The sequence below is a fragment of the Aspergillus alliaceus genome (assembly GCF_009176365.1).
Source record: "Aspergillus alliaceus strain CBS 536.65 unplaced genomic scaffold BDW43scaffold_4, whole genome shotgun sequence".
Lineage (NCBI taxonomy): Eukaryota > Fungi > Ascomycota > Eurotiomycetes > Eurotiales > Aspergillaceae > Aspergillus > Aspergillus alliaceus.
Genome location: NW_022474687.1, coordinates 935090 through 961375, shown reverse-complemented (window position 1 = coordinate 961375; position 26286 = coordinate 935090). Strand labels below are relative to the sequence as shown.

Sequence of the window (26286 nt, the reverse complement as noted above, 5' to 3'; positions counted from 1 at the left end):
ATTGCTTTGTGTTTCTTATACTGTTGCTTTCTTTCTACGTCGTTCTCTACGCTGACAAACTGCTATTCGCGGGTGATCATTAATCATTATGTGGAAGGTAATTAGTAAATAATGTTTTTGTTTAGTGATAGATGGCCGTGACGTCATGTGAGGTCTTGGTCAATCCAATGTGTAGATATTAGGGTACTATCTCTTTGTCCACATGAGCTTCGCGTCTAAATAAAGTATACTATGCGGAATAGTCATGTCTGGTCTGATTTGCGCTCCCGATGCTGCTTCGGCGTATACTGAAGATTAGTGATCGGGAAGCTAACCTCGGATGCTCTCCGCATTCAAGCGTCTATCAAGATGAACAACACCATGAGTATATCCAGGCGAGTAAAGTAGATATTTGCATATATCAATTCTAGATGTTTTCCAGATTTCAGTTCCCTCTTCATCACCATCAATCCTCTACACACTGCCCATAGCCCCCCCAAAACAGCAAAAGACAAAATGCCCACCCTCCGCACAGCAGTACACATCGCCCCACCAACCCCCTTCAAGAATCCAGGCAAAGGCAGCGGAGGAGGTCTCTGGTCCCCAATCTCGTGTACCCTAATCTACTCAGCCACCGAGGCAGTGCTGGTAGACACACCCATCACCATTAAACAAACCCAGGACCTAATCGCCTGGATCGACCGACTCGCGCCCAAGCGCAAGCTCTCATACATCTACATCACGCACGGCCACGGAGACCACTTCTTCGGTCTCCCCCTGCTCGTCCAGCGCTTCCCAGAAGCCAAACCAGTAGCCACCGCGGCAACAGTACAGCACATGAAACAACAACTTGACGAGAAGACATACCAAGTCCAATGGGAATCTCGATTCCCGGGAGAAATCGCCCAACCGTTCGTCCTCGCGCAACCCCTGCCAACCAGTAACGAGTTCAAGCTACAGGATCGATGGACCTTCCGGGCCATCGAGGTCGGACATACGGACACCTACGATTCCACGGCGCTGTGGGTCCCTGATTTGCGATTGGCTGTTTGTGGGGATGTGGTGTATGGACAGGTGCACCAGATGCTCTTTGAGGCTAATACCGCCGCCAAGCGGGACGAGTGGATCAGGGCTGTGGAGATTATCGAAGCTCTCGATCCGTTGTATGTGGTCCCAGGTCATTGTCAGGAGGGGGAGGTTCCGGGGCGTTGGCATTTGGACAATACCAAGCAGTACATTAGGGATTTTGCAAGGGTGCTGGAGGGCAAGCCCAAGACTCCAAGGGATATTGTAGCTGCTATGTCTGCGCTGTATCCGGATCGGTACAATACCGGGGCGCTTATTATGGGGGCCATGGGGTATTTTCAGGCTTTGAAGGAATCTCGGATTTGACGTGATTGTTAGTATTCGTATGCTTTGGAATCAATCTTAGTCGTTTTAGGTTATATTTCCCATATTGAAAGACGACAATCACGTAGAACTATCTTATTGCAGAGACAGCGACATGTTCTTGAATTCGATACCGACCCCCACTTGAACTGATCATTGATTCTAGCCAGATAAAAACGATGCAACATCAAATGACAGGGATAATCAACCACGTGATAGTGCCTGACATAAAAAAGGTCGCGTTTCTCTCATCATCATCATCATCCTTCAATTTACCTCGACTTTCTCACATCTCCTTCACACCCCAAAGCACGGTTTCCAACACATGAACCATTTTGGAACTAATGTCCTCGGACTGCGATGATTGTACCTTCGGCCAGTATGTGGTCTACTGGCTGGTCTATTATAGCTGGCACTGGATCCTACTCTGGATCTACGCAGGCTGGTGGGACGACTCGAGGATCCCTCGCCATTTATCACTAGAGCCTCCACCAAACGCAATATCCTGGCTGGAAAAGAAAGGACATCTGCATTCGAAGAAAGATGCTCGCCGTCTTTTCATCAAACACCTCATTCTTTTGGCTTTAGAACCAGTAGAAGGATACTGGATATTGACAGAATGGTACCGAGCATGGTTACCGGGATGGACAATGAAAGCCCCAGATCCCCATGACATTGGGTTAAATTTCGCTCGATATATATGTTTGGTTGCCTTTCCGGTAGGGCTGGTTGTGTTTTCGCTGGTAGGGGTGATATTGATGGTATCCACCGTGACGCATCTGCGGGAGTTGTGGTCTTGGGAACCGGGGAATGGGCAGGGAATGGAAGAGGAAAATGGGGAAAAGCGTTGACAGTGGTAGGGATCGAGTTGGGGCTAGCCATTGAGCAGCAAGCACCTTTTTTTTTTTTTTTTTTTTTTTTTTTTTTTTTTTTTTTTTTTTTTTTTTTTTTTTTTTTTTTTTTTTTTTTTTTTTTTTTTTTTTTTTTTGGGAATGATACAGTTTTTTTTTTTTCAACATATTTTTTTTTAACTTATTATTTTTTGCGCTATGTTTCAACGTTAGAGATTGCAAATGAGATATCTTTCGATATCTTTCGATATGTTTGCGACAGTGGTTCTTTGGATTCAGAATGAACACGAGATAAAACATGGACACAAATATGTACAAAAGAGACTCTCTGTTGGTTTCAAAACATGTCAAATGAAGCATAAAGTCACATCGAATGTTGTTAAACTGCTACGTTAGAAAGCTATGAGAACTGGCAGTTAGTGGACTTCGCTGTCCAATCCGCAATGCCTAGTGATTGCTACCGTCCTGTGGTAGGATTCCATCGAGCCCGCAGTCAGAACCTTTTTTGGGTGCCTCGCCCTTCGGATACACGATGCCAATAAGACCCAGGGTGTACCGAGGATATTGGACTTGAGAGCATTGCATCGACGATGCGACTAATGTTAGCACATTCAAATCGTACTCGGCCGAAAAATAACAAGTAGTTTACCCTTGTATGAACGATGTACAGTCATATCATCGTGTTGTGGAAGAATTCGGAGAATTTGTAGAACCCTGCTGTTGGGGGCCGACTCGGCTGTCCTGCCTAATCAACCATATTACATCGTACAGCGTATCTCTCTAGGATAAAAACCCCAAAGCCTCTATTATTGCTTCAACTCGAGGTCACTGGAGACTTTCCATTGCTTATCATATCTTACCAGGCCTCACCCGTCTATCCTTGTGCTTTCCTTCCAGGAAAGAAAGAGGTAGATAGGCACCGGAAGGTACCAAGCTAGATGCTTGCTGGTATATAGTGGCTTAACGAGTGTTAAAACCGGATGTCCGGCTTGGTAAGCGTGCATCGATCTCGACATATGTGCCAGAAATCTTGGATATCCGGGCACAAGGGCACAAGAGCACCAAGCCATCATACCATTCTGGAAACACGTCGACGCCAAGAGGGTTCAGAATAGCCCTAGCCCCCAAAACAGCCCTGGATCATCCCTGTCACCGGGAATTGTCGGTTATTGATGATTGAATTAATGTGCAGAATGTCTTATTAGCTAGCTAATAGTAAAATAAAGATAAGCGCATGTTTATGAAAGGTGCTGTATGTTACGTAATATCATATAAAAAACTGGGACCTCCTGATGCTTGTGCTGGGACTGGGATCGGCTTATCAAGATGCTTCTCCGAGAGAGCGGATGTGAGCATCCACTTGAGACATGCTCCAGTATGGCAAAATGACGTGTGCTGTGGCTTCTCATAGGCTAGCTCGAGTATTGCAAAGTAGGGACATGGCAATTTATCCGGGGCTCCAGGGGTACGTACAACCAATCCAATGTCCAAGGTTGGTTCCTGGTTACTAATAATCTGGTGGAGTCTTTTACCGTTCTTTCCTTTGATCTAAGGAAGCCGTTGTAGAGCCGAGAAAGTGCAGTAAAACTGATGAGAAGTGAGCGCTGCTCAAGTAGCTCCAGTGAACGGTAGCTGCCTCTGCGAGGCAAAATACCAATCAAAGGCTCTATTCTTTGCAAGTGCACTCGGGGCCAACCGGTACGATTTTTGTGTTTGCGTGTGTCCGTCACATCGGGAACAATACGAAAGACGGATAAGGGTCTAATCTCCGACATCAAACGACGCAGCATGGGTTTTGAGGAGTAAGTTCCAGTGGGACCAATCCAATGTCATTGGTGAATAGGCCCCAGGAACGTACATATACTTTCGAATCTGGGTACCCTGGCATTAGGCTGATAATATTTACAGGCCACCTGAGCGAGGAGGCCGAGTTGCCGAACAATCATTAAGCGTAAAGTGAGGATGGGAGAATTTTATCAGTGATGGTCAATTTCAAAAAGCCATCACGTCCATACTGCGGAGCGTAGAGCTTTTTCCACGTCGTGGCGCCGGAATCCGGGTGTGCGTCCCAAACATATAGTTTTACTTATCAATGCTGTTGTCCGAGTCAGAAGCTTAATTCGATAAAATAGATGAATCGGAGAGCCCTACCTTGTGTTAAACGGGTGGCATTAACAGTCATCCGCGTCGATGGCTGGTCCGATGCTGAGGGAGGAGAGGAGAGCAAACTAACTCCCTTCTCCCGGAGATAACCCGCCAGGTCCTGTATATCAAACCAGTCTCCTTCCAGATCCCTCCGTACGTCAGACGAAAATCGTGATAAAGGATCGTGAATTGTGGTCCATTGTTGGTAACGTAACGGCTTTTCACCTTCTTGAGCTTGCCCTATAGCTCGGGGATAGTGGGTGCCAGCACCCCCAAGCTTGAAGAAAGGGACCCCCGCATAGCATTCGTCCAGCCTTTTCTGACTCAGTTTAGCGTGCAGCAAGGCCTCGAAGGCTGCGATGAGGTGGGGTCGATCCATAAGGGTGAAAAGGAAACGGAACGGTCGTTCCAACCGAGTCATGGGAATCGCTGGATTAGAGAGAACCAAATAACCCTGATAAACACAAGCTAAATGTAACTGTTCGATGAACAGGGATATATCCATCCCGGAAGGGCCTACCGGCACAGAAAGAGGAGGAGAGATGCTGGGTGGCTTGGAGGAGTGTTCGCTTTCCGTGCGTTCCGTATGCAGTATCGGGCTTGTATTTCCATCTGATGGCACCGATGACGTGCCATCGTGTCCCACGGCTGAAGCTGAAGAAACTGACTCTTCGGTATGCGTGGAGCTGTCTGGGCTCTCGGGCTCCCCGCCGTCCTTGCTGACATCCTTTGCCAGTGCCAGGCATGTCTGCACTGTGTCGCGTAGATGGCTCGCGATGTCGGGATGCGACGAGATAGCTCCCGACTGGACCAGATTATCGCTAAACGAGACGACCGCGGAACTCATTTTCTCTAGCGCCATTTCCAACTGAGAAATGCGGCCCTTGAGGGTTGTGATGTTAGCTTCCTTGCGAGAGCGATAAGCCCGTTGTGCCAGGCGGATTTGCATTCGACGGCGCTGTGCAAGTCAACTTGTCAGTCCAAGATCCACATGAGGTGACATCATAAAGAAATCAACGCACTTCTTCAGGGTCTTCGCCCATTCGACTGTCCATTGATTTTCGTGGGCGACCACGCTTCTTCAATGTCGTCTTGCCGGTCGAGTCATTCGATTGACGTTTGGTGGTCTTCTGTGCATTCTCGGTCTGCGCCTGCGCGTCATTGGATTGCACCTGTCGGTGCATGTTCATGATGCGTTCTCCATCCTTCGAGGGTCCTGGGAGCAAAATGCCGTTGGGCACCGCTAACGAGCTGTAACCGTCCGGTTGAAATTGTCCCTGGGGATAAAATGGCTCAGGGATGGGATATGAGGAGGCGGAAAGGAGGGAGGTGAGCTGTGAGGTCGCGAACGAGCTATCTACAAGCGAGGGACGATATCGGGGCGATAACAAGACCTTTTGATAAACTTCATCCCACGGGAGAAGAGGCGCATCCGGATCCGCGAACCCTTCGTAGGTTTGAAGCTGTATTCCTCCGTCCATGATGTCCTGTAGACGGTGGTGTTGTAAAGGGATGTCAGTACGTTGACAAGTGAAGGGCCGATCGATTCGATCGGAGAAGGAGGTTGGATCATCGGACCAGACGGTCAAGTTGGTTGAACGACCTTTAGCATAGATTTAGTGTCATCATCCGGCGTCTCGGCACCCATCGCCACTGGCGCCGTGATTGGTTCGAGACCAAATAAAGCGCAATCCTAAGATTTAAGGTGATCCGAAGGGGAGAAATCCCTCAACCTTAAACCGCTCATTGTTGTTCATAATTGGCTTGTGGTGGCTTTATGAACAGACGTGATTCGCAGGCGGAAAGCTCGGCTCGGAATGTTCACTAATCAGAAAATCTTCTCTTTTAGATTATTCCACGAGTCCGATTTTGCCAAGAACTTCTAGAAGATTCTTTACACACTATCCCCCTTCCGTTTCATGTTGAGACTAGTGTATAAACTCCGTATGAAATGTTTTGTTGCGAGTTAGATCCCGTTACCCCCAAGTAGATACCGCCGCGTTTATAAGGGCAGTATGAGGGGCGAAGCTCAAGTTGAGCAGTTTATATGCTATATTCACCACAGAATAGCTGAGGCTATATTAGGCGGGGTTCCCGATGGTTGCTGTGGGCTCACGTGACCAAGCGAGCGCTGGGCTTGGTATTATGCCTGAGGTAGAGTTATGGATATGGGTCTTTGTTGATGGGCCCGGGCACTCTGTACACGTTGGATTGCTCTCTGATTTTTGATATATATATATTAGCAACTTTGTTTATTTTTATATTAGTCTAGATTACTTCGAATGTAACTTTAAGATAATTCTCGATCGCTCTCCACTGTGTCTGCAATCTCTTCTGAGGACGAGATCTGAGGCGGGAAGCCTGTGAAGGCTATGATGCGAGTAATGAGTCCTGCTTGCCGGTGACGTGAACATCAGACCGGTACATTCGTATCGTGTGTCATGGTCATTATTGATCACTTGGTATAGTTGTCACTTTGAGTCTGCCATCAGGTAGACGTCACCGACCCAAGGTCGTTGGTGAAGGTGGGCAGCCCACTAGCTTAGATCCTTGATTTACATGGCGCCATCGATAAGATTTAGTTCCGCCAGCGAACGAGATGCGTGTACTGGACCGAAATGTTCGGAAATTCTGTCATGCAAATACACCGTGGAGATTTATTTCTGGCAATGTTTATATTCCGCATCTCCACTCCAATGCTGGGGACCTTATAGGAATGGATCTTGTTTTATCTGCAGGGCTCTTGGACTGCTATGTCAGGCATTTAGTCTGCACATACAACGCTAATATACGACTACTGTCTTCATGCTTGACGAAAATGTACATGGGTAATGGTTCCCAATACGCCTAGAGAAGATTGTAGCTTCGACACTGACACTCAGGAAACTATCGCCCAGTGACTCTAACATAGGTAGTTTTAGATCTCCTTCCCTCTTTAGCGCCGCCTCCAATTAGTATATCTGGATGCTATCTATGCACCACTACTGGATGACTGGTCAGGCGTTCTGTGAAGATGCCTCAATAGGTGATACTTGGCAAAGAATGCCCATGTGGTCGGGCAGGTGCAACGATACTAGAACGGTGGTCGATAAATCCCTTTTTGCAAATTTGGGTATCTAGTACTTTCGTACTATCACGAATCTTCACTCTCCTCTAATAGTAAAGGAGGACTGGCTGTGTCTTGGAAAAATGAAGTTGCATGTAAACTAGGGGACCTCCAAAGTACGCACCACTTTCTAAAGAAATGGCCAACGCCAAACTGCAAGAAGGAAAGCAAAGTATAGCTTACTGCTATTTGAATAACTAGTCTCCATTGTATTGCTTTTCCAGATAATAAACAGTAAACTTAGGGAAATCAATAGACGAATAGAATCAGCAAACATAGCAGAGTCAGCAGGCGTAGTAGTAGAACAAGGAATAAAGATATGCCCAAGTGAGACTACCAAGACTACATGAGAGAGCAAAGTACGCTTTGCAATTATGCCACAGGATCAACGAGCTCATCCTGCCCGTTCCCCTTCATTCTCATCCTCACTCTCGCCATCTGATTCTGATTCTCCGTGACAACTAACATCTGTCACGATCTGTTCATTCTCATCCTGCGCTCGGTGGTTGTACCCACTACAGTAGGGGATAAGACCGGGTTTGCCCATATATGGGATCAACTCCTCCAGCGGCACAGTACCATAGTGGTGAGTGAACTGGAAGATTCCTTTAATATCCAGATGAAGATATCCTCGATAAAATGGCTCACCCTCTATTCCCTTTTCCGAGAATTGTCGATCAATTACAATAACGTATCCCACCTTCGCACGCCATTATGATGCTACAATTTCATGAAGGCTCGGGGCTTTCTAAGATAGAACGCAGAGCCTTATCGTCAATCATCAGGCAATGCTCAGCCCGCGCCGAGTCGGGGAGATAATGTCATTCCACCAGTCCTTGAAGAAGCGCCGGACCTGCTCCACCAAAGCCCCTTCTAGCAGCCCTCTATCTTCAATAATGACATTCCGGTAGCCTTGCCAGACCAGACGGGTAGGCTCTGGAAGATCATTATATATTTCTGAATGGATGATATAGTAAATGTAGCAACTGATTTTCTCTAAGGCCTTAGCCCAAGCTTCCTCGGGGACGTTATGCACTGTCCTGTAGATAAAATAACCCCAGGACCAGGCACGGAAGTTATATTTGGCAAAGAACGTTGCCAAGCCGTTCTTGTCCCGCCACTGTTAGCTTTTGAATCGCCGGTAGCGTTCCCTGGATGATTCGTCTCGACGGAAATCTGGAGAACTCCATGGTTCTGGCCACGTCTTGTAAGTGAAAGAGATCATTGAACAAATCGGGTGATTGAGGCCGATCGTGTGCTGCACTCTGCGGGGCTGACAGTTTGTGTCGAAACGATTGGTAAACATAAGAGAGTAAAAAAAAAGTTGGCGTTGGCCGTGAATTGAGCTTAGTGGGGGGTTCGTGAGAAGCACAACCAGGCTGGCTAGCTATCTATATTGGTAGCATGCCAAGGAAACATTATGACAGTAGTACTCATGAATGTAAATATTTATGACATCTCACTATGGTTATACATAAATCATCGCTTCTTTTTGGCCAATACACATGGACGTTGAGTCATGTAACTATTGTCCCCTCTAGCCCCAAAATGCAATGCGTTGAAACCCTTGGACCGGAGACCCTCCGCGAACATGCTAAATCTGAATACGCTATGCTTGGGCGTACTCCTTCAGGTACGCAACAAGCTTCTCGGCACCCGAGACGGGGATAGCGTTGTAGTTGGACGCCCGGATACCTATTCCCATTAGTACATTGTTGATATTGCAATCGCGAAGAGGGACCAGCTTACCGCCAACACTGCGGTGTCCCTTCAGGCCAGTGAGGTTGCGTTCAACGGCACCCTTCAAAAATGACTTCTCGGCCTCATCGACATTACCTCCCTGTGGCTTTATATCAGTAACCAAGACAAGCTATTGTCATAGCAGAGAAACCCTACCTTGATCACGCGGAAGCAAACATTCATGCGGGAGCGCACACTCTTGTCCGGAACGACCTTATAAACATCCGGGTACGCGTCGACTGCCTCATAGATCATCTTGGCCTTCTTTTGGGCCTCGGCTTGCTGTCCGTCCACCTTATCGGGAAACGTAGCCAGCAGCTTCTTGAGAACTTGGCCAGCCAAGTAAACACTAGACAGCGTTAGTCGTGCCCGGAGCTGAGATGGAGCGAACGACCTACTCGAAAATGGGTAGGGTGTTGTAAAGACTGTTATTCTTTGCGGTCACACAGTAGTCAAGGACCGTGGGAGCAATGGGCAATCCAAGCTTGCGAAGAATTGTAGGGGGGCACGAGACGAGCAGGTCCTTCCGGACGATTACGCCAGTAACTCCCGCACAGCCCAGGTTTTTCTGACTAGTCGATTCAGCACGAATTCAAGAACAAGACAACAGGGGGAATCTCACGCTCCGAAGAAGGCAATTGCGTAATTCTAAACCGTGGTCAGCAATTGATCACCGATATCGACACATGACATTTCATACATTAATCGGGATTCTCCTGGAGAGAATGTTGGATGAAAAGTCACCCACGACAAATGGCTCATCGTCCGAGCCGGTCGGCTCGAGGACCTTGGGGAAGCTGGGATATTCGACGCCATCTACTGTTTCATTGTCGCACATGTAGACCATAACGGGTTTGGGGCTGAGCTGCCATGTCGACTCATCCGCAATCTTGCCGAACTTTCCATCATTGATCTTCCGAGCATCGCTAGCAATGTTGACATATTCAGGCCCTAAAAGGCGGGATGCTTCTTGGGAAGCCTTCGACGACCATCTAAACCTCCATTAATACTACAGAACTAGTTCAATGGATACGACCGGGGACTGACGATCCAGTGACCAAATAGTCCAAGCGCAGCTCCGACTCAACCTTCTTTCGGAGCTCCTTTACCAAATCGTCTTCGCCGACATCGCCGGCCTCTTTCAGAATCTTTTGGCGCTGTTTCTCCACCCAAGCGGAAACGATGTTGTACACTGTCGCATCGAACTGGCCCGATCCTCCACCCTGCATCATCAAGATCTCGTAGTTCGAGGGGATATCGAGGAAGCTTGCGAGATTGGCCTTCATCGTATTCAGAATATTGTTCGCAATCTCGCTGCGATGGCTGTGTTCGGCAATACCCCTAGGAAAGTCAGAACACCATACATCACATCGGGCGACACATGTTTGGAGCTCACAGGCCGGTCTGTTCATAGTTCTGCAGAGCTTCGGCAGCTTGGGCGAGGATGTCAGTGGGCAGGGCCGCAGGGCCAGCGCCCATGTATGTGATATCTTCTCTCCTCATGTTGCAATTGCCGATATTCAGGACGTGATAGTTCTGTTCCTCCAGCAGGTTTAACTCACCCCGCCGAACGATTGGAGGAAAATCGGCGGGGGTGAGTCATCTTTCTTATCGGTCATGTGACTGCCCCGCGGGTGATCTAATCAACTTCTATCAGCCGGCAAAAGGTTCCCCCGCCGCCTACACGTTAGCTATACTGCTGTCAATTAAATATCAAGGACGGTATATCACATTTGAAAATGGTAGTTGTGGCAGTAGCTGGCGGCACCGGTGGTGTTGGTAGGACAATCGTCGAGGAATTGGTACAGCAAGCTAAACACCAGGTCATCGTGCTCACGCGTGGGGTATGAACACTACTCATTCCTCCCGAGAATTATAGTTAGGAACTTAACCAAGTTTCAGAAGCCCAAATTAGACCCCCTGTTGGACAAAGTCCAACAGGTGCAGGTAGATTACAATGATCCTACATTACTGGCGCGTGTATTGGACCAGCACGAGGTCTACACGATAATATCCGCAATTGGGATTTTTTCCGACGAAACCGCTCAGTCCCAACTCAACTTGATCAAGGCTGCAGATCTATCACTGTCTACGAAGAGATTCATGCCTAGTGAATATTCATTTATTCAGACTGAGGAGTATGCTCCTCCAAGTGGTTTCACACTCCTTTCTTATTGACTAATTATTATAGCCTTCTTTCCATTGATCCCAGTATCAAGTATTGGTTGGCCGCGGCCGACTTGCTGAAACAGACCACTCTTCAATTTACCCGAGTGATACCGGGATTCTTCTTGGATTATTGGGGAATGCCAATCGCCCGCACCAATCTCCAACCCTTCACATTCGGAATCAACATTGCCAAGTGTCAGGCTGCCATTCCCGGCGATGGGAACGATGTCATATGCATGACATATACGTACGATATGGCAACGTTCATGTTAAGGCTGCTGGATGAAGAAGATTGGCCAGAATTTAGCGTCATCGTCGGTGACCAAATCACATATAACAAGCTCCTCCAGCTCGCTGAGGAAATTCGAGGTACATCCGGTAGCTTTTCTTCGGCAAACGTGTTAAACTAACTTTGTACAGGCAAGATGTTCCAAGTTGTATATGACAGTGCAGATAAAATTAGGCAAGGGGATGTCACTGTTCCCGCAATGCCTGCTGATACAGGATACTCCTCTGAAGAGCTTAAGGAGATGACGGTACTGGTGAGCCGACTGACTATTGCTGGGGTGTTTGACTTGCCACATGAGAATCGGTTGAATAAGAGGTTTCCGGATATCAAAACAACCAAGATAAAGGATTTCTTACAAAACACGTGGAAAGACTACGAATGACTACGTATATTCCGCCATGCCACTGATATTCAATGTTTTCCGTTCTATAGATATGAATACTCTTGCATTCTTATATGTGTAGACTTTGATTTGATAGAATGCAATTAAGAGATCTCCAGCAGAACGAAGCCAAATACAACGATTACCCTTACCTTACAAGCTGCGCCACAGTACCCTTCTCCCACATGTCCATTTATACTTCTTTTCACGATCAATACTCATTATCCTCGTTAATAAACCCAATGTAATGTCCAGTATCTGGATGCCAACCGTCAGCCACTGAAGCCTAGACGCCGCCCCGACAGCCGGGCAGGGAGATACCCTACAGTCTCCCTTTCCCAACCCCAACTCACCACTCCTTGGGTGACAGCGCTTTGTCAGCCCTTCATCAAACTCCCAGATTCCCGAGGTATAGCTCTGCAAGACCGCTTCTCTCTCGCGCTGTCGAGCATCCGCCCACCCGCGGTGATGAGACATCCACAAGGACATGTAGCTGCTCGGCTGGGAGAAATATTCTTCCAGCAAGGGCATTCTTTTTTACTAAATTGAGCCAAGAAACATGGGTTAATAGTTCTCCTTTCTAGATTGCTCCGCGACGGCTCTGCCCCGGACGAGTGCAATATAAATCCTCAGTCACTAGGAAATCGAGTATTAGCGGAACTTTAACCATCGAATCATCCCAAGCCACTGATGAATCTGTTGCAAATCTAAAGCATATCTCTGCGTTGATAACTAACCGTGGAATGCAAAACCGTAGATATCACCTACTACCTAATGCAGCAGCACTGGGGTAACCAATACAGAAACATCAAATGATTTTTCTTTTGTTATTTTTCCATACACGGATTCACGGCTACATCAGACTCATCAGAAGTGCCGTGATGCCTACCGCCCCACCACCCTGGTCAGCACATCACTTTAAATACATTATTCAGTGGTGCTATAAAATGATCAACCCAAGCAAAGCACGGCACTAACCATCGTCCATGTCACCAAGATAATCGATGTCTTCATCTTTGATATCAGCTGGGATGCATTAGTCGATGTGTGTTTGGTAAAGGTGAGATGATTGTTAGTAATTTACCTCGGCCTTCGCTGTCATCCCCCGGGGTGAAGTAGTCCTCGGGATCATTGCCTAGGTTCAGTGCTCCGGGTACATCTACGAATGTTATGTCTTCGATGCACTCCTCTGCTTCGTTGTTTGGGGCTTTTGGCATGGACATTGGGGGTTATTAGTGTCAGGGTATGGTCTTTAATTTGAGAAAGGTATGCAGTAGAAATGGAACTCGGTACAGAGTTGGGGATGACTATATATATAACACCGGCGCTAGATATTATGTCTTCCAGCTGCATCAATATTACACAGAGGAAGTCCCAGTTAGGAAGTACCTAAACCTTCGAGCGCAAGAGGTAGCTTATCAGTTATCTATGTATTTAACATTACTATGGATATCTTATAATCCTGGGGTATGATCGACGGGACACGAGCTTGGCTTGATTATCAGCTTGATAGTCTATCTTGCTTACCATGGAAAAGCCCGGCATATACGCAGCTTTGACAATGTCCATTTCTCTTATCTTGGGGTTAATTATGCGGTTGATACCCCAGCACCACGGAACGGTTGAGAGTTAAAAGAGGCATCAGCCCAATTATTTCAGCTTCTGTTATCTCCTCGTAGCCGTGGCGTAAATCCCGCCTTCAAGCCTTGTAAGTCCATGGATCGGTTTTTTCATAGTAATATCTCTTGAGTCAAGAATATCATAAATGACGGTGGTATTACACCGCCGATAAGTTTCGATGTTCTAGCCAAGTGGCGACATGGTTTACTCTGCCTAGTATCTGGACTCAATGGACGGCCGTTATTTTCAAAGGAGGACTCTAGTAGCTACTTTGGCCCTAGGCAATGCACTATATATCAGAAAAATCTAATATTATCTTAGCTTTATCTGTAAGTGTCGCAAAAGTAACAGCCATCAACATGCCAATTTCTACAGCCAGCGAGTTGATACTAAACCCCGATTCCTGACCCATGGTTTATCATTGCCAGGTCTTTTTTCAGTGACAATCTTTGGACAGGTTGTCTAGGAAGAAGTTCTTATATACCGCGCTGTTACGTCCCTTACTAACGAATACTGTCGGAATAGGGTGTACTCCTGTCGGCTCCCTAGGTTGGTGAACTCGCAGGGTAATTCCTCTATGATAGAAAGAAAAAAAAGGATTTGTTTCTGCTTCGACAATAAAATGAGCAAAAAGACCTAGATAACACACACGCGCGCACCGAAGCAATACCCCCCACAGTCACCGCAAAACAATCAGATTTCAGCATACACCATCTTGCTAAATGGGTGCCTAGGCCTTACACTCCTACATTCTTTATCAAACACTAATCCCAAGACTGGCTGAGCTACTGTCGGAATTATTCCGGAGAACCTTGGTTCTTGGCTCCGTAGGATACTCATTCTCATTCCCCAGATCACTAGAAATCCTACCGATCGATCGTCTGAGTGCCGTGATTGGGATGGCACCCAATCTCTCTGGCTCAACCTTGGCATTAATCCATGATATGATTATCAGTAATGAACTCGCTTTCCTTTAGATGGCTAAGGCTGCTGGCTGTGATGAATGTACGAACAGCTGGCCTCGCTCCAATATGCGTTAATTTAGCAATATAAAGGCAACTCCTGATAAGAAAGGGCGGCCACGAGGTGTTACGCCTTCAATTTTTCTGGCTCTTTGTAACCATCCACTTAAAATGCTATAGCTTGATAATATTTGCTTTTGAATGTGATAGATTTTAAGAAATAGTCACGATGTACTGTACCGTGGTCAATAGCATTAAATTGATTCAGCCTCTACTCAAAGCAGAGGTATCAAATCCCGTATCGGCTAAGGCGTAACTGATAGCCTTAGCCAAAATCGATTCCTATCATAGATAATGGAACGCCTCCTTTCACTACTCAGGGAGAATAGACGCAAGTGTATTTTCAATCAGGGGTCAAGCTTGTGTACTTACCCCTATACCAGCGGGATTTAAAAATCTGATCGAGGAGCTCTTCGCAGAGCAAAATCCTTTATAAAACAAAATTGGCAAACTTACGGGAACAAGCCTGACCACGACGTTAATTCCTTCCTGGAGTACTGTATTGAAACTGTGTATGCGGGGAACTATCTTCGGAGAGCCGGGCTGAAAATGGAGGTGATGCGATGTAGGTATAGTATTCTGTATTTGAGTCAATGCTCCTGTAACGTTACCTGAGCAGCAATTTAATAGATACTTCTAGTAAGTTAGTTACTGTAAAGGTACCCAACACCGCCTTCGTAGGGTTTCCTCGTGACGGATTGCGACGTACGTTCTGGTGCCTGGGGATCCCCGCTTTGATAGTGTTTGCCAACGAATTGTTTAATAGTGTAACTTCCCGTCCCTTCTTTTCTCTAGCTAACGAATTCTGTTTTCCGGCCTCATGATGAGTTTTGGCTTCAGTATTGGGGATTTAATCACTGTCATTGAGCATGCCAACAAGCTCCGAAAAGACTTTAGGAGTGCGCCGATTCAATTCAAGGCACTCTCCGATGTGTAGGGCATAACTGGGGCCCTGATTATTCACTATATAGATTTCGTTAATTGACGATCTTTCCAGGCTCGGGAGACTGTCTATCGCGATGCGGGATGTTGAAGTTGATTTATCCAACACAGACCTTAGCAACCAGCAAGAGATCGAGCTACAAAAAATAGCAGATAGCTGTCGCCAGGTTTTCAATGAGTTTGAGCAGGTGGCTAGTCAGTATTGCGAATTAAGCGAATCCTGCAGTTTGAAGAGAGTGTGGAAGCGACTCAAATGGGAGCCGAACAATGTATGTGATCTTCGGAATCGCATTTGCAGCAATATCTGCGTTCTCATCGCATTCAACGGCCGAATAACCCGGGACAGAGTCACAGCATTATTAAAAAACAGGACCAATGAACATCACCAAATTTATCTTGATTGGCTGTCGCCAACTGTCTACGCAACGCAACAGTGTGACTGTATCAGTCGGCGCCAACCCGAAACCGGAGAGTGGCTTCTAGTATCGCCCGAGTTCCAGGTCTGGCTCGAAAGCCACAACAAACGTTATTCTGTCCAGGTATTCCGGGTGCCGGTAAGACGATTCTATCGTCAGTGGTAATTGAGGAACTTGAATCCCGGTACGGAGACAACCGCGATATTGGGGTTGCATACATCTCCTGCAGCTTTCAAACCATTGATGATCGAATCCAGCACCCAGAGTGCTTGTTCGCAAGTATCCTTCGACAGCTTGTTCAGGGTCTCTTCCCGATGCCACATATCATTCAGGCGTTGTACGAAAAGCATAGGCTGAAGGGAACACAGCCCTCTGCAGAAGAAATGTCCAGAGCCCTACAGTTGATGGCTAGCCACTTCTCAAAACTATTCATTGTGATCGATGCCTAGGATGAATGCCGTTTTACTGCCATGTCACGACTACTGGATGAGATCTTTGGTCTTCAGGCGACAAACGACGTGAATCTTTTGGCAACCGCAAGGTTTATCCCTGGAATAACGGCTAAGTTCCTGGGTAAGCCGACGAAAGAGATCCGTGCATCCAAGCCGGACGTGATGAGATATCTAAGTGACAATCGGAACAAGCTTCCCTCATTCGTATCGCGGACTCTACATCTACAGTAGGAGATTTTGAATGGAATCACAGATTCTGTTGATGGAATGTAAGCCTCGAAGCTCTACTGAGATACATTCCGATCAGACGACCTCATTTTTAATTTAGGTTTCTTCTCGCCCAACTTTAGCTGGAGTCATTGATAGGGAAGAGGTTACCGAGAGCTATTAGATCTCAACTTAAGGACCTGATAAGCGGCTCTAGAACATACGACTCTGCTTATGACAACGCTATACAAAGAATAGAGGGCCAAGTCACGGACCAGAAGGACCTGGCTTGGCAATGCCTGTCCTGGATTATCTGTGCGAAAAGACCGCTAACGACAGTCGAGCTCCGGAGTGCTCTTGCTGTAGAGATAGGTGAATCTGAATTCGATGGGGAAAGCCTTCTCGACCTTGACGACATTGTCTCTGTTTGCGCAGGCTTGATCACTGTTACTGCTGATCCATCAGATAACATTATTCGATTAGGCCACTACAAAGCACAAGAATACTTTGAACGGACATGGACCCGCAGGTTTCTAGATCCCCCTAAGGATATTGCATCAATCTGTGTGACATATCTGTCGTTTGATGCTTTCCTATCGGGCATCTGCTTGTCTGATGCGGAGTATGAAGCGCGGCTCGAGGAATACCCTCTTTATTCATACGCAGCTAGGAACTGGGGCCATCATGCTCGGATGCAACCCATAAGTGAAGACCTGATGATACGTTTTCTTGGAGATACACTCAAGGTCAATGCTTCTGCATAAGAATCCTTTGCCATCAAATCATTTTCAAGCACGGGAGATTACTGTCAACGGGTCCCGCTGGGGCTTACTGGTTTACATCTTGCAGCATTCTTTGGGCTGACAAGTGTTATCCAATCTGTGATTCAACATCATGACCAATCTTGTGTGATGGATTCGATGGGCCGAACTCCCATAGCATGGGTAGAATACACTGGCTATGATGTAGTAGCCAAACTGTTTCTAGAGAATAACGTAGATGCACGTGAGAGAGATGGCGACGGTCGAACTCCGATATCACGGGCAGCGTGAATGGGATGGACTAATGTAGTTGATATGCTTCTCCAGCATAACATTGATAAAGACTCCCGCGACGTAGATGAACAGACCTCTCTCTCATGGGCAGCTTGTCGAGGTCACGAGGAAGTCGTCCGGTTTCTCCTGGACAAAGGCGCCAATCCGGACACCAAAGACAAGGATGGTATGACTCCGCTTTCATGGGCGGCCTCCAACGGCTGGATGGGGATAGTGCAGCTCCTTCTAGAGAGACATGTTGATCCAAACTCCACGGATAGGCAGGGCCGGGCACCACTTTCCTGGGTAGCAGAGAATGGCCATGACGCACTCATGGGGCTTTTGATTAACAAAGGTGCCCAGCTACACTTACGGTATGATGGAAGCCATGTTGAACAATGCCCGCATGCTCTCGTGATTCATAATGCGCACTGCATGGTGCCAGACACTCCCCAGCAAGACGTTGCTCAGAATGACTATGCTACCGCCTCGGGTTCATTCAGGATAAAACGTGGATTGGAGTGCGCACTATGCCTTAGTAAGCAAGATGAAGCACTGGCGGTGCGATATTACAGCCGTGATGCACTCCGTCGACATATACTCAATCGTCACTATCCTCGTTTCTATTATTGGTGCCCAGTGTCGCCTTGTTTTGATGGCGTTCAGCGCAAATTACTTTCTCAAAGAAACGATAAAGTTATGATGCATTTGCTGATATTCACAATAGACATCTGAGGCCTGATATAGGTGGAGTTGTTAAGGAACTGCAGCCTCATCCTCAAGATTGCCCGTCTGCCAAACTATGGTTTCTTCGGGGAACGAATTTGAAGAATGTGTACTTAGCCACTGCCAACCTGTATCTCCTTCCATTTAGGCACCACAACACTCTGGCCCTGCTTCGCTAGGGCCAGAGTGTGTTAGATCCGGGCGCTGTTTTTGCATGGTGGTGTACCAGGCCAACAATTCGACAGATTCCTAATAATCAAGAGATCCCCAGACGAGATAACACCAAAGCACTCCAGCTACTACCTTCACACTAAATCGCCACATTCATTGAACGAGTTCCTTCTAAGCTCCGGCTTCAGCGTCGCACAAGCGCCCCAATTCGACAATCATTGATAATATTGCGCGTCCGGTCCGTAAGCGCATTATTATACTTCTGATCAGTGTCATCTAGGCAAGTGCGGCGTGCTGCTCTGGTGTCTGTGCATGAGATGACCTCAACCGGCGTTGTTTCCTCGTACGCTTTGTTGCCCAGCAGAGAGCCAACTTGCATGCAACTGACCGTCTTAACAGACATCGATTAGGGCTAAGCCGATATTAACTAGCTAATAATATGGATGCTTAAAAATCGTAGGTTACGTTACGCTCTTCAAATACAGAGCGCTTAAGAGGTTGACGAATAACTATATAGTACTACTTAGTAACTTGATGCATAGCCTTAACATGAACCCCTGTATACGCAAAGGCGACGCGTGTTACTTCATTTTCTACTTATCCTTTGTTGAACTGATCCCTTCTCTCACGCAGTACAACACCTGTCTTTACTGTAGGAGCTCCTATCATAAATGAGCCGATTTTAATCACATCATCAACCAAACACACTATATACCTCACCCTTTTCCAACCGTCCCGACATTCCCTATTCACACAACGTTCTCTGGTTTCGCCTCAGCCTCATCAATCAACTGCTCGGGAGACCGAAACACCAACCCAGAGAAATACTTTCGCCGCTGTGCCTCAACCTTCGCAGGATCCAAAGACCCAGCCCCCAAGGGCACAAAAATCTGATAGTACGCAAGTAATACCTCCATCTCATCCGTCGAGTTCTGAATCGTCCCCAGTATTGAACCCAAACCGATTCGCCGAACCGTCTGGATTTGAGGATACCGCCTCTGCACCAACTCCGCGAGCTCATTCCAACACGTCTTCTTCCCGGACACATACACATACGGCTCCCAGGAAGGGGCCTTGGCCAGGAGAGCCAACGCAGCAGCAAGATCCCTGGCAGAAGTAATATCGACAAGGTCCTTGCCCGTGCCCGGGATAACAATCCGTTTCTCCTCGACATCTATCGGGAACGCTTCGCCCACATCCGAGAGGTACCGATTCCGTCTCGGGACAATGTAATCGACTAACCAGCCGTTGTTGACGATCGTCCACTCCAATTCTTTCTGTTCTTGGAGGGCCTTGCGGACTGGTCCGCGGGTTTCCCAGTAGAAAGACGGGAGGTCGGGGTAATCTTCGATATTACCCCCGAATTCGGAGGGGATGAAGCGTTTGCATTTGGGGCTGAGTTGGCATGCTTTGATGAGGTTTAGGTGGGCATCGATAAAATCGGTGGTGTACGATAGTATCACGGATATGAGCACTTCACAGTCTCCAATTGCGGCTACTAGGGAGGAGACGGAGTAGTCGGTCACTGTTTGGGTGATGTTTGGGCGGTTGCGGAAGTAGCCCTTTTCGCTTCGGGTCAGGATGACGACTTCGTGGCCATGCTTGGGGAATTCATCGCTGATATATCTGGCTAATCCGCCAGCTCCGGCTATGGCGATACGCATGATGGATTGGATTGGTCTTGTGATATGGAGTGGAAGTTGAATGAAGTGTGAATTGATAGAGACATGACGGGTGAGTGCTGGGCTTATATTCCCGCTTTTATGGGCTACGGACTGGCCAGGATTGTATTCGAGACGCTCGCTATGGCTTACAAATCCCTCGTATTTCACCTGTTCTCTAATATGCTACATTAATAATGATTTATAACTAACCAACTAACTTACTCAATGTTCTATACGAGACGGGCGCCGCGGGTTCCGAGCGGCGGATGTCGATGTCCTCTATAATTCAACATTGCGCTTTAACGTGTTGAGTCAAACCTGCTGCCATATCTCATGCACTTTGATTTATTCAGAGTGAATGATGCAAGCACGTCTTCACTCTTCATCGGCGAGAGATTGAAAATGATCAAAGGCAGTATTCTAGACCGTTGACACCTTGGATCACCGAGCCGTTGTAACCACCAAAAAAGATGCAAACAACAAATAACTCAACGATAAAGGATCCCTCATCACTCACCCTATCACGCCGGTATCACTAAATCCCTCTCCTACTTTCTTGGAAATTCTAAAGCCTCTGGGCCCTTTCAAGAGGTGGGTCACCTGCCCATCTGCCAACACCCGCTGTTAAACTCAAGTCCATTCTACAACAAGGATCCAAGACTCTGGAGTCTCTTCCTTTTTCCAGTAGAATATTCACAGAATCCAATGGTCCATCCAGACTTGAACAAAGAACAGGGTAGCCCGGTCTGAAGTTCATCATGAAACTCCAGGACAATCATCGTCCAAAACCTGTTTCTATTCAAGACGTTGGCATCTAGGCTTTCTTGTATACGTCTTTCAGGGCTTCCAAGCGCTCTGAACTTTCTAGTATACTGTAAGAATGTGCATTGGCCGAGATTAGTCCTAGAGGATATCTCGATAATTTCAGATTTGAACTAGAGCCTCTCTAGCGGCGTAGAAATGGGGGCATAGCCTCTGATGTGACAAGTTTGTTCGTCTGGGCGGGGAAGTTAGGGGGTATTTATTGAAGCTGAAACCTATGCTGAAAGCCTCATGTTATCAATATCGGCATTCATTTCCGCACCACAAGGTACAATCCAAGATCGGTGTAAAGCCTCATTTGTGACGCAAGCATGAAGTTCACAGTAATCATCGGTGCTCCTCCGTCTAACAACACAATAAAGCTATCAATGACCGAAAGAGGGAGAAGACAAACTGTTCCGATGAATCGTTTCGAGAATATAGGGTTACGATGCTCGGGCCTCCCTGATTGAAGGGTAGCTCCTTCAAACCCATGATTCAACATCAAAGATATTGAGTTCACTAGAGACCCCGTTTAATTCATCTAAATTTTAAAATGATTCCGGGTGTCGATTTTCCTTTCTACTTTAATAATTTTGTTGCGAGATAAACTAAGCTGAACGGTAGCCGGTGTGAGGGCATTGGCGTTAATGTCCGCGGTAATAGCATCGGTAATTTCTCTTTCTTCTGTAACTGTGAATGAACCTTGCGGCATTGTTTTTGGATTTCCATCTGCACGCACTTTTATCAAGTTTATGTTATTCCAGAGTTACTTCTCTCAGAAACCGGCTGTATTCTCTTCACCTGAAGCTCTGTCAGCCGAAATACGAAGGAAGTATGTTTGGGATCCTACCTTTTAGACCTAAGCACGGTTGAAATAATCAATTAAAAGGCACGAGAGATGAGATATTGATCACTGTAGGCTTCTACAGAAATCAGTGGTTCCTTGATAGTGGATGATGCGGGCTCATGGAGGTCTGGGCCTTGGTAGGTCCCTGTGTTTCATATTCGAGGTAAACTGCTGTTTCAAACATGTTATAGTTAGTATACAGCTCATTCAAAACAGGACCCTTGACTTCAATGGGATACTGCAAAGGATTTATATATTTATTATCGTACGCATGGATCTCAAGGGAATGCGTGGCCCACGTCCGCGGGCTGAGTACGTTAGGCCATAGCGGCCACCCGCAACATCAATTTCCCTCACCAAGTCCATTACCGTCTAGTATTATACTGTATTACTACCTCTTGATATATATAATATTTCCATCGCACAGTAGATAGTCCGCCTCCTAAGGTCTTATAATTATGAAATCTAAGTATCCTTTATCTGATTGTTCTCCTTAAATATGGAGCCTACTACCGCGCTGTGTGGGTCTTTCCACGGATCCCCATATAGATGACATTTGCCGCCGCAAACGGCACGGATTTTCAAAACCTATCCTCTACTTATACTGGCCCACCAATCTTCTCTACCTCTGATTTGACCATGGCTTAAAAGGGTGTTTCCTTTAATTCCTATCGTATCACTCGCTCTAGTCTCATAAATTAGATAACGTGAGAAGAGAGAAGGATTCCGTATCTATCCAGAGTCTATCAGAGTAATCCTAATCTGGAGTTATACTACATCTGCTCCACCACCCTTATCGCGACGCTCTCGAGAGTCGTATATTTCAACCAAGCATTATGCATGGTAGCCATGCCAGCGGGTACTAGACATCATTAAGCGATATAATTCTCGTCTGGCTCTGGAGAGCTCAGTTCAATGCCATGCGAAGTTGCTCTAGGGGCTCGGGTTCTTGTGACTGTAGATTCCTACGGATGCGCAAGGCGAAGGGGCACCAATGGACGCAACCAGTAGGACGTCATGTTCGCTCTCAATATCAAATACAGTAGAAATATGTGCTCTTGCTTTGCATATGTTATACTTCTAGTTTTATCTTCGCGCAAACTTAATTTTCCTATTTTTCGTTCTTCCTCAGCCGACTGCTTACGCCATGCTTGCCACGACCCAAAGTGAAGCGACCGTTCCCCCAGGCGACTTGGAGAATAAAGATACTGCCCGCCATATGCATGAAAAAGTAGAATCAAAGGCAGCTTTAAGTGAACCAATGATAGATATGCCTGGGACTAACGACGACCAAACCGTGCAAACGGCCATTAGTCGGACAGAGAGATATATTCTTTGGGCTGGGTACGTTTTGCACCATTTGAAATATCCAACGTCCAACTGACAAGACAAGACTGGCTATTATTATGCTTGTATAGTAAGTTTCATTTCACTCGTTCTCGGGAAAGGTCTGTGGCGACCAATTGGTAGGCGTTTCGTTCAGGAGAAAAAGGCGTAACTTTAAAACAGTGATCTAGACGTATCCACTCAGTACAATTTATTTGACATACACAACGTCCGACCTTGGCCAGCTTTCCCTTATCGCTATAATAACGACAGCCTCCAGTATTGTCTCGGCCGTTTGTAAGCTGCCTGTGGCCAAATTCTCAGATATACTGGGCAGGGCACCGGCATTTATTCTAACAATCATTATACTCACAATATCATATATTCTTTACGGAGAATCTAAAAGCTTGGCGACATTTGCAACCGGCAAGTTAATGCACAGTGTTGGAATAGCTGGGATTTCGCTTCTTTCCACAATCCTGGTATCTGACCTTTCCAGCCGTCGATGGAGGGCTTTTGCATACAATGCCATTTCCGCGCCTTATTTGATCATACCTTGGCTAGCAGCATTTATTGTTGAAGCAGTTATAAACGGCATAGGTTGGCGTTGGGGTATTACTATGTTTGCTATCCTCATGCCAGTCTGCGGAGCTTCACTCGTTATACCTATGCTGGCCATACAACTTCGGGCGAGAAGAGCTGGTCGAGCAGCCAGGGTAAAGATGACTCTCTATCATTTTTGTTCTCAGATTGATCTTGGCGGTATTATACTCATCATGGCTGGGTTTGCAATGTTGTTGTTACCCTTGAGCGTAGCAGCCGAAACACCCAGCTCACTGGAGGACACCCTGGGTGAGCGTCGTATTGGCACTAGGCTTGCTTACGCTATGTTGTGTCTATCCATACGAGAAATGGATTGCAAAGAGCCCAGTTGCACCAGTACGATATTTCCATATGCCAGGTGTAGTCATTGTCTTTGGCTTCTCTTGCTTGGATTCTGCTGGCAAAAACTTGTGCAGAGACATATCTACTTCCTTGGTCTCTTGTGGCTCGCCACCTGTCAACTCGAAATGCATCATTCCTACTGTGTACTGCAGATGTCACACAAGGATTGGCTGGTATTGTCACGGGGTTAGCGATGTATTTGTTGAAGTCTTATAAATGGATCGGCGTCGCTGGATCTGTGGTTCGCCTTGCCGGTTACGCTGCAATGCTGCATATAAGGTCTAGCAATGGCTCTATAGCCTCTCTGTTTCTTACACAAATAGTGCAAGGAATTGGCACCGGTGCTATTGAGACTGTCATCATTATTGCTGCGCAAGTCGCTGTTCCCTACGCCGAAATGGCTCAAATCACTTCTACCGAGCACCTGTCAAACAAACTACCCTCATACTACTTGCCGGCATCGGTCTCATGAACATATGATACCAAGTCTACAGGCTCCTTCAATCTCTAAGACCAATAACGTGCAACTGCGGCGAAACCGTCTCAGAGGCTATTGCCAACGGGTGTCGCTACGATTCGCTCGCTGCAGCCTGGCTATCTCCGGCCTGTCGTAATGATGAGCTGATCGGCCACTTTGAACATGCGGGTCCAAATCCTGACGGTAGCTGGCTATATTATGCGGATAAGAATAAAACACAAGTGCTGTCCCTTGAGGAAGTCTCCATGCTGCCTGAGACAGGGGGTCACTTCTTTACCACCCATCAATGGCATCTTGTTCACTGCGCGTATTACTGGAAGAAGATGTTTCTGGCTATAGAAAAAGGGACAATCATTGAGCATCGGTATAACAATCTGGCCCATTTGGAGCATTGTGAGATGATGTTTTTGAAAAGGGACCCTTTGGACGCTATTGTGACGGAGGTTGGAGTGTCGCTTCATTCAGATGTGATTGTGATCGCGCAGAAGCATGACCATGGAAATAAGGCAAGGCTGGTCTAAAGGGTATGGCATGAATATGCCATCGTACGGACGTGCACTGCTGAAGGTAGACGAAGGCATGGAACCAAGGGTACTAGAGCTAATACCGTTTGGTAGCTATCATAATTGAAGACAAGTGGTCTGCTCGAGAGCTCACATGTTGACTATCCTTTTCTTTTCTTCCTTTCCCATGAGGGGCAAGAGTGCTCCGGTAAGATCGTGAACGCCGCCAACGTTGGTACGGAGTGTTTTTCCAGATCACTCCTTTACAAGGATATAAATATCTGCTCATTCTCTATTTATATATTCTAAGGGTTAAGTAGTAAATAGAAGGATAAAGTCTGTAGAGGGTAGACAGTAACGAAGTAAAAGATGAATGAGAATTGCACATTTTCTTTACACTACTCGTGTGCATAACACCAGCGTTATTGATGAGTACGTCTAATATTTTTCTGTAAAGGTTCGCTGTAACAAGTCCCACAGCTTTAGTTGTGCTGTCTTCTTTTGCTACATCAAGAGATACGTATATGGCAAGCTCTGGATACGATTGCAACAGATACTGAAAGCCGGGGTTTTCATCAGATCGGGCAGCGGCACAGATAATGATATAGTTGTGACAGCTGACAGGTTTCCGTGTCAATTCAAGGCCAATTCTTCGACAACAACAGGTAATCAGATAAGAGCTCTTGGTGGCAATGCGAAGGAATACGACGTGTAGTATCGCTTAGGTCAAACTTAAGCTGAAGAGTTGGTTCAAAAGCTCTTCAAGCGTGATAATGAAAGCACGAGCCAGCAAACAACAGACAATATCCATCAAATATATGTCAATGTAGTATAAAACTCAGACGCCAATGATCCAATGGTGGAGGTACCAGTGCGTTTACCCTGAACATAGTCCGAGAGTTACGTGGTCCGCCATCAGGACGCAAATTTCCTCCCTTGACAGGGCTTTTGAAAGAGACAGTTCCAAAGTGCATTAGCCATAACTAGTGTTAATGTTCCTTGACGTATTTTTAGGAGCCTTTCTGATCATTCCTAAATGGCTGCATATTGACCACAAGTTTCAGATCATGTCAGAACTC

At 46.7% G+C, this 26286-nt stretch overlaps 11 protein-coding genes across 11 annotated transcripts; 6 read left to right on the top strand and 5 right to left on the bottom strand.

The window, feature by feature from the left end:
* The first annotated feature begins 196 nt into the window (after positions 1–196).
* BDW43DRAFT_154192 (MBL fold metallo-hydrolase) lies at positions 197–1542 on the top strand. The gene has a single exon (XM_032038507.1). The coding sequence runs from the start codon at positions 496–498 to the stop codon at positions 1369–1371; it is 876 nt and encodes a 291-aa protein (XP_031905050.1). The 5' UTR covers positions 197–495; the 3' UTR covers positions 1372–1542.
* BDW43DRAFT_154193 (uncharacterized protein) lies at positions 1543–2271 on the top strand. The gene has a single exon (XM_032038508.1). The coding sequence runs from the start codon at positions 1713–1715 to the stop codon at positions 2217–2219; it is 507 nt and encodes a 168-aa protein (XP_031905049.1). The 5' UTR covers positions 1543–1712; the 3' UTR covers positions 2220–2271.
* Positions 2272–4115: 1844 nt separating this feature from the next.
* Positions 4116–6404, bottom strand: BDW43DRAFT_154174 (uncharacterized protein). The gene is made up of 3 exons (XM_032038506.1): positions 5387–6404; positions 4371–5322; positions 4116–4314 (listed from the first exon to the last, which is right to left on the bottom strand). The coding sequence occupies exons 1-3, from the start codon at positions 5843–5845 to the stop codon at positions 4223–4225; spliced, it is 1503 nt and encodes a 500-aa protein (XP_031905048.1). The 5' UTR covers positions 5846–6404; the 3' UTR covers positions 4116–4222.
* Positions 6405–8385: 1981 nt separating this feature from the next.
* On the bottom strand, positions 8386–10768 carry BDW43DRAFT_263266 (O-phospho-L-serine:2-oxoglutarate transaminase). Its single transcript, XM_032040531.1, has 8 exons — positions 10607–10768; positions 10258–10551; positions 9911–10202; positions 9833–9858; positions 9609–9782; positions 9367–9559; positions 9220–9310; positions 8386–9165 (listed from the first exon to the last, which is right to left on the bottom strand). Exons 1-8 carry the CDS (start codon positions 10711–10713, stop codon positions 9080–9082), a joined length of 1263 nt encoding a protein of 420 aa, XP_031905047.1. The 5' UTR covers positions 10714–10768; the 3' UTR covers positions 8386–9079.
* A 121-nt stretch (positions 10769–10889) lies between these two features.
* On the top strand, positions 10890–12190 carry BDW43DRAFT_263262 (uncharacterized protein). The gene is made up of 4 exons (XM_032040530.1): positions 10890–11054; positions 11113–11348; positions 11402–11748; positions 11800–12190. The coding sequence occupies exons 1-4, from the start codon at positions 10950–10952 to the stop codon at positions 12048–12050; spliced, it is 939 nt and encodes a 312-aa protein (XP_031905046.1). The 5' UTR covers positions 10890–10949; the 3' UTR covers positions 12051–12190.
* Positions 12191–13023: 833 nt separating this feature from the next.
* BDW43DRAFT_306894 (uncharacterized protein) lies at positions 13024–13273 on the bottom strand (the record flags this gene model as incomplete). Its single annotated transcript, XM_032046131.1, has 2 exons — positions 13024–13076; positions 13135–13273. 2 exons carry the CDS (start codon positions 13271–13273, stop codon positions 13024–13026), a joined length of 192 nt encoding a protein of 63 aa, XP_031905045.1.
* A 2242-nt stretch (positions 13274–15515) lies between these two features.
* On the top strand, positions 15516–17588 carry BDW43DRAFT_321254 (uncharacterized protein; the record flags this gene model as incomplete). Its single annotated transcript, XM_032049299.1, has 7 exons — positions 15516–15625; positions 15690–16116; positions 16149–16353; positions 16383–16387; positions 16500–16661; positions 16734–16760; positions 16853–17588. The coding sequence occupies 7 exons, from the start codon at positions 15516–15518 to the stop codon at positions 17471–17473; spliced, it is 1557 nt and encodes a 518-aa protein (XP_031905044.1). The 3' UTR covers positions 17474–17588.
* Positions 17589–17785: 197 nt separating this feature from the next.
* On the top strand, positions 17786–18485 carry BDW43DRAFT_306891 (ankyrin repeat domain-containing protein; the record flags this gene model as incomplete). The annotated part of the gene is made up of 2 exons (XM_032046130.1): positions 17786–18304; positions 18471–18485. 2 exons carry the CDS (start codon positions 17786–17788, stop codon positions 18483–18485), a joined length of 534 nt encoding a protein of 177 aa, XP_031905043.1.
* A 731-nt stretch (positions 18486–19216) lies between these two features.
* Positions 19217–20373, bottom strand: BDW43DRAFT_154110 (uncharacterized protein). The gene has a single exon (XM_032038505.1). It carries the CDS (start codon positions 20302–20304, stop codon positions 19390–19392), a length of 915 nt encoding a protein of 304 aa, XP_031905042.1. The 5' UTR covers positions 20305–20373; the 3' UTR covers positions 19217–19389.
* A 176-nt stretch (positions 20374–20549) lies between these two features.
* On the bottom strand, positions 20550–21245 carry BDW43DRAFT_263257 (uncharacterized protein). The gene has a single exon (XM_032040529.1). It carries the CDS (start codon positions 21062–21064, stop codon positions 20870–20872), a length of 195 nt encoding a protein of 64 aa, XP_031905041.1. The 5' UTR covers positions 21065–21245; the 3' UTR covers positions 20550–20869.
* A 2758-nt stretch (positions 21246–24003) lies between these two features.
* BDW43DRAFT_306889 (uncharacterized protein) lies at positions 24004–25225 on the top strand (the record flags this gene model as incomplete). Its single annotated transcript, XM_032046129.1, has 3 exons — positions 24004–24133; positions 24550–24652; positions 24721–25225. The coding sequence occupies 3 exons, from the start codon at positions 24004–24006 to the stop codon at positions 25223–25225; spliced, it is 738 nt and encodes a 245-aa protein (XP_031905040.1).
* Positions 25226–26286: the final 1061 nt, after the last annotated feature.